Source organism: Vanacampus margaritifer, chromosome 2 (assembly GCF_051991255.1).
Source record: "Vanacampus margaritifer isolate UIUO_Vmar chromosome 2, RoL_Vmar_1.0, whole genome shotgun sequence".
Lineage (NCBI taxonomy): Eukaryota > Metazoa > Chordata > Actinopteri > Syngnathiformes > Syngnathidae > Vanacampus > Vanacampus margaritifer.
The window spans coordinates 54,321,020-54,332,619 of record NC_135433.1 but is presented as its reverse complement, the minus strand read 5'-3'; the positions used below and the strand labels follow the sequence as shown (position 1 = coordinate 54,332,619).

General features: G+C 37.2%; 1 protein-coding gene across 2 annotated transcripts; it reads right to left on the bottom strand.

Moving 5' to 3' along the window:
- Positions 1 to 77: 77 nt before the first annotated feature.
- tspan4b (tetraspanin 4b) lies at positions 78 to 11,517 on the bottom strand. Of its 2 annotated transcripts, XM_077557877.1 has the most exons (8): positions 11,312 to 11,517; positions 7,718 to 7,787; positions 7,451 to 7,642; positions 7,257 to 7,331; positions 6,002 to 6,097; positions 5,645 to 5,758; positions 2,780 to 2,863; positions 78 to 2,253 (listed from the first exon to the last, which is right to left on the bottom strand). In XM_077557877.1, the coding sequence occupies exons 2-8, from the start codon at positions 7,784 to 7,786 to the stop codon at positions 2,185 to 2,187; spliced, it is 699 nt and encodes a 232-aa protein (XP_077414003.1). In that variant the 5' UTR covers position 7,787; positions 11,312 to 11,517; the 3' UTR covers positions 78 to 2,184. The 2 variants fall into 2 exon arrangements, with proteins under 2 accessions (XP_077414003.1, XP_077414004.1); XM_077557878.1 differs by lacking the exon at positions 2,780 to 2,863.
- Between the last annotated feature and the right edge of the window lie 83 nt (positions 11,518 to 11,600).

Genomic DNA, 11,600 nt, shown 5'->3' with positions numbered 1-11,600 from the left:
ATTTAATGCGGTCAGATATGAATTACAAAAAACAAAAAGAGGAAGACGCAAAATATGAGACAACATAAGACACAAAGTGAAAAGCATACCAAAAATATAACGCTTTATCAAATCAAACTCCGATAAATGTGACTTATAACATAGTGTGGAGGTAACTTCATATCACAAATATGCCCGATCAGTAACAAGCTTTCTTGATGCATATTCTTCTCATATGTTTCATATACTGTATGTTGCAAAAGCAACCTTTCGACATGACAAGGTAGAAGAACTTCATGAAGGGAAACTCACTTAAAAATATCAGTAACAATTTCAGTCAAGAGTAAAAATATTTCTCCTGAAAGACAAAACAGTCTTTTAGGCTTGCAACAAAATAAATGGACTACCGTATAATAGTACTACTGGTCTATAATTGTACGGAGGAGAAATAGCCACACTAAAAACAAAAATATATGTGAATAAAAAAAAAAAACTGAATGCCAAAATTCCCTCACGAAACAAAACATAACATAACAGTCTTGAGACCAAAAACTGTTCACTGGAAAGTACTCATTTGTTGTTATGGCCTTGGTCAAACACAGGCAGAGGGGATCCTTTGAAAAATATACACATAATGTCCCATAATGATAACATGAACAAATAATGTTTAAAAAAACAACAACATAATGATACAAACTTACTTTGTACATCATTTATTCCATTTTAGAATACGGCTGTTGTATAAATACGGAAGAGGATTAGGGCCAGTAAAGAGAGAAATTTTTTGGGGGGCAGGATTCTAACTTTATTTTCAGAATTATCACTTTAAAGTGAGAATTCTGAGATTAAAGTGAGAATTCTGAGAATAAAGTCAGAACCCTGCCAAACTTTTTTTCTCTCTCTCTTCACTGGCCCTAATCCTCTTCCGTACATAAAATGTAGAAAAAGATTAAATATTGGATGACTTTACTTTTGTGGAAAACATTTCTCAAACATTGTGATATTTTGTTGCAAAATTCAACATTGTTTCCTTATTGTTAACTAGCTCATAGTAGACAATTAACAGCCATTTGTGCTTATCAAAAAAAAACAGCCATCAAACTGGAATTAGGAGGTGCTTAAATGTAGTCTCTTAATTTTAGTTAACAGTTTTCTGTCAACTGGGTTTCTCAGAGAAGTCAGAAATTAATCAAACGTAACATTCGACCACTATTTTTTTTTTCTGGAATGAAAGTAAATTATAAATTGACATCTTAACCAAGAAACAATGTGGTTGTTGCCTACTTTTGTAAAATGGTCCCAAAAATTTCCTGGATCACCAGTAGCATTAAAAATATATCAGCGAAGGGTTTTCTACAAAAAGTCTGCACACCCCTGTTAAATGCCATGTTTTTGTGATTAAAAATGTTACCAAGATAAATCATTTAAACACGTTTTTCTACCATTGTGACACTAGAAACTGTTGAGCTTAATTGAAGAAAAGTTGAAAATGAATATGAAAATGATCAAGCCATGCGCAGTCCCCCCCCACGCACACAAAAAAAAAAACGTTTTTTTCTTCATTGACTCCACAGTACGTAGATGCCACACGGGGGTAGCAAAACACGAAGTTAAGATCCTCAACTCACATACTGTAGCTCTAGCATCTGCCAGCATAGTGGAGTAGTGGTGGCCCTGAGGCCCTCCTGTGTGCCGTGTGAGCGATTTTTTTTCTTCTTCTTTTTATTCACATGTACTCCAACTTCCACTGGCTGGGATACACTCACCCATGATCCCAATGAGGGCAATGCTACAGAAGATGGATGGATGATCAACATCTCTCTTAGTTTATTATCCAGTCATCCTCTAATGGCTTTTGTAAAAGAGGTCTCAATCATTATAATTGGCTTTGTCCAAAGCAGATGGACATCAAATTGTATTGATCACATTTAACATATTGATTTATGACAGTTACAAAGAGGATGGGCAGTGGCCATGAGGGTTTTGACTTCACCTGTTCAAATTGCCTCCAAGGGCCTTTGGCATGCCAAAAATAAAATAACACAAACGTGTAGATTAACAATTGGAAGCTTTTTTTCAAATGTCATTTTCCAATCACAGGACACAACGTTACCACTGGCACCATGTGCGTCAGTTTGGCAGTGTAATCGTAGATTGGCATTTTGTGCCCCGTCCCTTTTAATGGGCTAGTCAGCAAGTTGTCAGTCAGTCCAAATACTTCTCAGCACACATGATTTGGCAGTACATCAGCATGGAGAACACCAGGGCCAAGATCTGATGGGAGCAGAAATTGAGGTTTTAGTGATACAAATGTGATTAATTTCTTTGTGTTTCAAGGCATAAAAATATTCCAAGTTTACAATTAAATGTACACCTATGAGCTATAGTAATCATTATCAGCAGCAAATTATAAAACAACTAGTTACGGTAATAATTGGCAATCTTTGTTAATAGTAGTTCATTCCAAGTAATAAACTTGGGTAGCAAATAATATGCAGTTGTGTTTTGGGAATAATAATGTGATATTTACTGCAAGGCGCAATGTGTACATGTCTGTACAGTACGTCTTGTGGTTTTAATGAGGGCAATATTGTTTAAAGTGAAAGTCAAGTCAAAAATGTTCTTTGTATTAATATGATGTATGTACCCCTACTATTCTTGTATTACGAGTAATATTTGTTTGTTGTGATGTTGACGTTGATGCGTTTATACTAGTGGTGGCACATATTGCAAAAAAAACATTTGACTTGACCTCACTTTAAAGTTCACTGATGTGTAAAAAATTTCTGGAGACAGTTACTTGCACAACACCAATGCACACGCCAAACACCAGAACTGATGGAATGTTATCCAGTAGCCACTGCCGGGCCTTTTGGTAACAAGGCTGCAAAAAAAGACACAGGCATGGGATAGGAAGAAATCATGGCTTATATCATTATATCATACGATGGCAGAGCGGGAGGTGGCGGGGGGCGTGTCACTGTAGGCAGACGGCATGTTGAGTTGACTAAAATAAATAAAGTATACCACAACAAAACATGCAGCGGATAATGCACACGGTCGAAAAAAAGAGTAAATCTTGGCTTGGCATTTACCCGCTTCCGAGCTCTGAAGGAGCGGCTTGGACTGAAGAGCGACGCAGAGTTGGCCTGCTTGCTATTCGACAGGTAAGTGCCAAACAGAAAAGAGAATGCTAGCTTGCTGATTTAGCGACATGCTAGGTTAAGTCACATTGACAGGAGTAACTCGGCAATACAGAACAAGGGTTAAACTTTTTTTTCTGAACGGGCCGTGAAGGCATCACAGATTGTTTATTTGGGAAGCTACGTGCGCTATTGGCTGTTTTGTTCTTGAAAACTGTTGTTAGCTCCACACTTGTCCTGATTATTTCACCATCGTTACAAGGTGAATGTCGTTTTAAACTATTCCTGTCGGTGATCGCCAGTGCAGTCTTGGATCAGTAATGTGACAAGCAAGATACCTCTTCACTCACTCTCGCAGCTTGCTTGACTGAGTGCGGTCAGAGGGCGTGAACATTGAGCTCGTATGGGTTGAACCATGGGAGGGATCCGTTTTGAATTGTTTGTTTACAAACAGAAACGGTTTGATTACAAACCGAAATGATCAAAACTCCGGACAGTGCCTTTAAATTAGTGTTGTTCCGATACCGATACTGGTATCGGCAGAGGCCCCGATACTGCATTAAAACAGTGGTATCGGTATCAGGGAGTACTAACAGGTAACATGCCGATACCATTAATTCTGATGCTAAAATAGGACTTTGGATGCAGCATCTTGTGTCTTACTCATGCACGGACGGCATTCACTGATGTGTGACATGTTCACTGCATGCCGAGCTAAGATATCCTATTGGCCCTTGAATGCTCTGAATCAATGGCAGGACAAATTTTTCATGTTGAGAAAAAAACACACGTAGGTATCGGTATGGTATCGGCATCGGCTGATACCGCAAAGCTTGGTATCGAAATCGGTATCGGGGGACAAAAAACCATTGCGGAACATCACTACTTTAAATGCTTGAAATGACTTTATAAAATAAAGTCATTTTATGCATTTAATTTCATTTGTTAAATTTCATTTGTTAAATTGAATTTGTTACAATGTTTTTCCTGGAAAATTACGCCCCCCTCTGAAAAAAAAATACTGTATATACGTGGCTGTCGTACACCAGAGTTGACTCGTTTGGCCTTTTTTTTTTTTTTGCCCTGCTGGGAATCATTGAAATGTTGAAGGAGAATATCATGACAAGCTTCTATAAAACACATCTGGGTGGTATTGCAAAACAATGCAAGCTGGTTTAAAGACCCCTTGGGAAATTCACTACAATGATGCATGCAATATGTTTTTAATCGGTCCCACATTCTGGGGTGCACATAAAAAAATTTGGTGTACTTCTCAAATAAGCACCAGAGGTTGTTCTTTGGTGCTCATTTTTTTCAACTCACAACCTCATGGATGAGCTTTAAGACGTACAGCACATCTGGGCAAGGTAGGGCCCACAGGCCACATTTGCTGTCCTCAATCTCTGACCTGCCCTTGAGGCCTTTATGAAGTCAAAATGTGCACACGTAAACAGTGCAAACAAACAAAAGCAGTCACTTGACAGCATTGTTATTTAAAAATGATACTTTCTAGTTTGTATTTCAATACATGCATCATGAATGAACCTGTTTTCTTTACCCACATTATTTGAGTGGAAGACTGTATTATTAAAAAAATTAATAAGGGGCATTCATCAGACTGAGATAGTCTCAGGTATCAGGGATGTTGTTCACTTCAACTGAGATTGAATAGAATGGTTGCTTTGACAACCGGAGTCCACAGTATGACACAATGAACAGCAGCAGACTGCTGTAATTCAGTGGCAGCCACACAAAGCTGACGGAGTCTGCAGCAACTTCTGCTCTCTGCTGCCCAATGGGATTTTAGAAACAACTCATTTTGACACGCTTACCGTAGGAGAAGCACCAACTGGATTAGTGAAGATGATAGAGGATAGATTAGAACCTTTTGGATACTTTTGTTCATTTATATTTTGATGGATCGCAAAAAAAACAGCATTTTTATCCCCTGTGACAGCTGTCAGTCATTTTTGATCAACTTCATTTTCACATTTGAATATTTTCTAAGTACTTTTGCACATGTGTGACAGTTGAAGCAGGTTTTATGATGGCCCTTTAAGGGACTCATTCCATTTCCATTATGGCCTATGAAAACAACGAGATTGAAATAAAACAGATGTTCACCTCTGTCTCGGAATGGATTGTGTTCAATTTAAGAAGTTTGACTGTATTATATTCTAGTTACAGAATGACAACTGTTTTGTGCTGAAGAAAAAAACGTTTGGAAAAATCATTTGTGCAATCTGAGCGCTGAAAGCAAGTTGAAAGCATAGCACATTCTGTTCAAACAGCACAATGCATTTTCCCCCCACTAAGGCAACAATGGTATGTAAAAGAAGGAGCCTGACTAACTTGTTGTGCTCCTCTTAACATACACATTCGACCTCCCTTGGTGCTCTTCATATATGCATCAGCACACATTCAAGCATCTGGAGCAAATTTAGATCTCATATGAGAGGATCAAGCCTGTCACCACATCCCCCCCACGTACCCCCGTGTGGATGAGCAAGCACGAAACTAACCTCACTCCATCCGTCAGTGCATTGGTTAATCCCGACAGAGCAGCAGGACGATGGCAGTGTTCCATTGAGTACTTCATACCAGTCGGTTTTGTTAGTAACGCCGCAGCATTTGAACTGGCGGAGGAGGATGAGACAAGACAAAAACAGTTAAAGTTCAAACGCTCCAAAAGTTAAAGTTAAAATAAATGTTGAAAAATATGGCGCTAGAATCGTCATCAGTGGATGAATTATCCAAATTTAACTGAGTTTAATGGTAAATTTTGAAAGACAATCTATATATCTTATTCACAATCTACTTTAATAAATAATAATACACAACATATTGAAATAAATTATAAATATTTTTTTTATGCTTACCATTTTCTGAACATTATCCCAAGATTTTTTCAGCCCAGGTTCCGATTCATAACTTTTCATCCCCTCTTTTAAATCACCTTGTGCTTTGGAATCCAGCTGAAAGAAAGCAGTTGGAAAGGTATCAGATTTTTTTTCTCATAGACAAACCATAAAATAGTGGGTGAGAAAACACAATATTTGGATACTTTTCAGTCACGTTAATATCTACCAATCTGAATTCATACATACCGATTCACAAATAACTTGCTATAGAAATATAAAGACTAGTAGTGCAATGGAATTTTAACTGCATCTTTAACTAAAGACCACCATCTAGAGGATTAAAAAAAATATTGCAAGGGGTTCATGAAGCTTCATTTTCCCATTACTACAAAGTGCCTTAAGAGCAGGACCCCACCTTGGACTGGTCGACAATTAGGCTGAAATAAATCTCAAATCAGAAGACAGTAAAAGTCAGTGAGGTGAACTACTACATTACAAATGGCTATATATAAAAAAGACATCTCACTCTATTTCCATTTAGTCAACTTTTTCAAGGAAATTATGAGGATTTTTTTCCTTTTTATCCACAAAAATGTCAGTGTTTCATGAGATAATACTTCTGCCTGATTCTCTTTGCTGCGAATGAAATCATGATTCCTATCAAACAACACTTCCTCTGTGGGCTTTTGGGTATGCTGACATGTGCCGTGATTTCCTCACGAAAGATCCAATGATTACAAGGTGATGAAACACAAAATACATATTTCTTGTGATATTTTAAAAATGTATTGTTACTGCGACTTCCATTTTGTGATTGTGAAATATGTGCACTGCTGACAGAATGCTAATGACATAATGCATTGGGATGAGGCCGAACCCTTAATAATAATAATAATAATAATAATAATAATAATAATAATAATAATTATTATAATAATAATAATAATAATTATTATTATTATTATTATTATTATTATTATTATTATTATTATTATTATTATCAATTGTTTTGGTCAAAATAATCAAATTAATGAGCATACTATTTTTATTGTGGCACAAAACAAAATAAATGTTTATGAAAACCTAATTAAATCAATCAATCAAACCATTATTAATACATTGAGTTGATAGTTTTGATGCTTTGTCCAAACAACTGTTTTAATTTTCAAACCCTTCCTTTTAACAGGATACATTTCTGACTTGACTGCCATTGCAAACTGCCAGTCTACTACACTTTATCAGTAAAAAAATAATGTGTTGAAGGTGCGCTCACCTGATCTCGAAAGATGTGTATGACCAGCGCAAGAGCGACTTCTGTCAGGACAAGCAGCAACAGGATCACAAAGAACTGCACAGGAGGAGAGGGGACAAGTTAAAAACCCGTTTCCTGGATTGATCAATCGCAGCAAAGCACGGCCTCAAAAAATTGGGTTCGGGACAGCGCTTCGACCGCATTTGTGGTCCTACCATGAATAACAGGCAGCGTTGTTCCTTCAGGGCCCCAAGACAGCCGAGAAAGCCCGTTACCATGGTGATCCCGCCAGCGACCAGCAGCAGGTTGGCTGCCGAGAGTGACGGGAAGGATAGAGGAAGAGATGAAAACTCGGACTGGGTGAAGGACAGCCAGACGCCAACGCCAAACAATCCACATCCTCCCAGCTATTCGGGAGAAACAGCATTCGCAATAAATGTATATTGCATTCAAATATGGGAGTCACTGATGCAAATACTCACCCAGAAGATGAGGTTAAAGACGAACATCACATATTTGACGCAGCACAAACATTTGCGAGACGCTGACATCCTGCAAAAAGAAAGTGAGAGTCAACAGAATGCCTTTATGTCCAGTAGAACTTATTTTGCTATCGGTGAGATGTTCTATTGTGCAATGTTCTATTGCTTGAAATGCTCTGTGAGTCAATAAAGCAGTGTCTTTTATAGCTTTTTTTATGCTCTGGTATTATTGATTTTTTTTTTTGGGGGGGGGGGGGGGGGGATATGTAGAAGTGTACTGAAACTGATAATGTAAGAAAATACAATACAAAAATTTTTGAAAATAGATACCCCGATTTAGGGATTACAATGTGTCACATTGACAACACTTTATCAACAATCAATAAAAGCCTTTTGCTGTTGTATGTTTATGTTTATAAAATAACCAACTTTTTGGGCCACCCCAAGCTTTGTTGTTTTAATGACTTATTTTTGACATTTAAAAACAGTAATAATTAGACATTGTTCCATTTCTCTTGGCAGAGGAGGTAGGAGGCAGGTAGGAGGCAAACTATATCTTAAAATGTTAAATTGTTTAAAAAAACCTAATGATAATAAATAAATAAATAACTGAATAAAATGCACCTGAACTCCACAATTTTTCCTTTTCTTTCTTTCTTTTTTTTTAACATAAGATATTGGAAAAAGAACATGGACCAAAAACAAGGGGAGCACAAGAAAAACAAAGAACATGACAGCCAGACCAAGACTGAACAGCAGAACCCAAGTTATACACACTAATTAGACAAGGCGCACCTGTATACACATGGGTATGAGTGGAAAGAAAGACCACGAGGAAAAATACACGTGACAACATGGACATAGTCACATATATGCCTCATTGAGTTGGCCAGTTGCTACATTATGTTAAAACATCCGCCATATTGGATTATTGGATTTGGCAGATTATTGCTAATAAACTCAGGTGAGTAAATGGATTGATCTTCATAGAGCTCCTTTCTACAAATTGCATGCAAGTTAAGAGTTAACACACACACGCAATACAGTACAGTTAACATCAGTCAGCATGCTCTGATTGTGTTTCCTTAACATGCTTGCATAGTGACACATTTCCTTGCCATCACGAGTTAGTTTGTACAGAGCTCTAACTTTGTATCATGTTGAAGATGCACACATCTTTTGTCGACGCATCCGTTTGTTTGTCCATGTGAACCCGAGTGGTCTTCCCTCTGATGGGTGACCTCACACAGGAAGTCAAATTGCTGACAGGAAGGAAGCTCCCTTCCCTTCTCAATAGACCTAATTATACTACTGAAGGCATTTCCCATGGCCGCAGCAAACTTGTGACCCACAGAGGGGTGCCCATCAGCTAACCACTACTGGTGTATAGTAAACAACATGACATTTGGATTTGTGGTCTATTTGTTTTACCAGCAAAACAGTTATGTCTTCTTTTCAGAAGCTATCGCAATAACTCATCACATCTTAATGTATATTTTCAAATGTGTTTGTTGAATCAGATGAGTGTCTACTTAAGGCTTCAACATTTATTGAAATAATAATAATAAACCATCCATCCAACTATTTTCTTAACCGCTTGTCCTCACAAGTGTCACGGGGGTGCTGGAGCCTATCCCATCTGGCTTCGGTCAGTAGGCGGGGCACACCCTGAACTGGTTGCCAGCCAATCGCAGGGCACACAGAGACGAACAACCATCCTCACTCATAATCACACCTATGGACAATTTGGAGTGTACAATTAACCTGCCACGCATGTCTTTGGAAATGTGGGAGAAAACCGGAGTACCCGGAGAAAACCAACGCAAGCACGGGGAGAACATGCAAACTCCACTCAGGAAGGCCGAAGAGTGGACTCGATCTCACGTCCTCTGCACTGGGAGGCGGACGTGCTAACCAGTCATCTACCGTGCTGCCCAATAATGATAACAACAATAATAGAAAATATATAAAAATGATAATAAGAAGAATATCATAATAATAACAATAATAATTATTATTAATTTATTATTATTATTATAAAAGAAAATGTATAAAACATATATAAAATATATAATAATAATAATAATTTAGAGAGCGATTCGAATTGAGGAATGTTGTAATGGTGAATAAAGAATTTTGAATTTTTGACTGGTGTTTGCCAACATTAAATTCTTGCAGAATAAATAAACTCTAACCCTAGAACAACATTATAGGCCTGCTGTTTATCAAAAACCATACGAGGCCTTCAAAGAGAACAACAATTTTCTGTGACAAGTGGTGCATTAATTATCTGACAAAAGCACAGGGGGTCCCAATGTATTTGGCCGTAATATACAGTATACTTACGGTATGTGTACAGTTTGGCTGCTAAATATCATTTCATTAAAAAGCGGAGTGCTTTAAATTCAGGATTCAGGGTCATTTACCTTCACTGAAGTATAATTAAAATAAAGTTTGAATGAGCAGTGACATTTGTGCTTCTTCAAGTAAATGTGTGTACATTTTCCATCCTTTTCAAGACACCATAATGGCTCGTTTATTTGCTTATTTGACTAGTTTGTAACACTTAAAGCTCTACACAAATAAATTGGCTTTCATCACTTTCGGCGCCTGGGCTGATATATTTCATCTTAATTCTCCTTTTTAGCTGAGAAGTAGGAATAGGGAAGAAACGTCCACTTAACATAATGTATCATGTATATGCAGATTATGTGCTTTTATGCAAATATGTAGTATGGAATATAGGCGTTATTGATGACTTGTAATTGAAATGGTTTAGAATTTAGATAAACCACAGCATAAGCATACTCACAAAAAAATACATTTGGGCCTACTACTACATTTCAACCTTTTAACCACTTAATCATTTCATTTATAAAACTGATACTAATTATGTTTTTTTTTTTTGTTTTGTACTTTCAGAGCCACTGTTGCCAGTGCTTCTATGTTTATTTTCATAACTTGACACTACTCTTTTACAATGAGGCATTTTGAAATACCAAATGTGATTTGTAGATAGAAAGTTGTATCGAACAGCCCTATTTATTATTGTAAATGAACCTGATATGGATTCTAGGATAATGAATTTAACAATACAGACAAGAGCAAGAACCTTTGCTTCCTTCAAAAATGTTGAGGAATTTTTGGATGACAATATTTGATGAATGTTCCCACTCTGTTCGACCCAAATGATTCATAGCATTGCAGGAGGGAGAGCCGGTTCAGATATTTAATCATTGAGAGGTCGGAGTGGACTCAGGAATGATGTTTGAAGTTATCATATTATGATCAATTGCTTGACATCTTAACAAAACTCAGAGCTTGATGAAAATGTCTTAATGTAGTGCACATTGAACTTTTTCCACATTTAAAGAAAGATAAACATCAAATGCAGTTTGTGTTTGTTACAAATGGATGAAATGCAATTTTTAAGGTAGTACAATGATTTTCTTTATGGTTGAGAAAATTGACAACCACATGAGTCTAAAAAGATTTACAAATAAAAGGGAATATTATAGAATCTTATTTGAAATAGCTATTTTTGAAAAATGTTGATCATATTTGGAATCTGTGCATTTTTCTGTGCAATTTTACCTTCAGGATGTGTTTCAGTTGCAATGTTGTTGCAGTTGGTTTTATGTTCCCAAACTTGTTAATTCCTTTGTTTTCCTCTTCCTTTGCAGGTCCTCTTCAGGTGGAGCCCCTGAAGCAGCCAAATGTTTCAAGACGCTTTTCTTCCACTGTGGTCGCCTCCTTCCCCCAATTAGTTTGTCTTCTTTCCTGAGTGCCAACCTTTTGACTTGGTGTATTTTTCCATCTGAGAAGCTTTAGCCTAGTTTCAAAAATTTCCAGATGTCTGACTTTGGGCCGTCCCTCTCTGTGC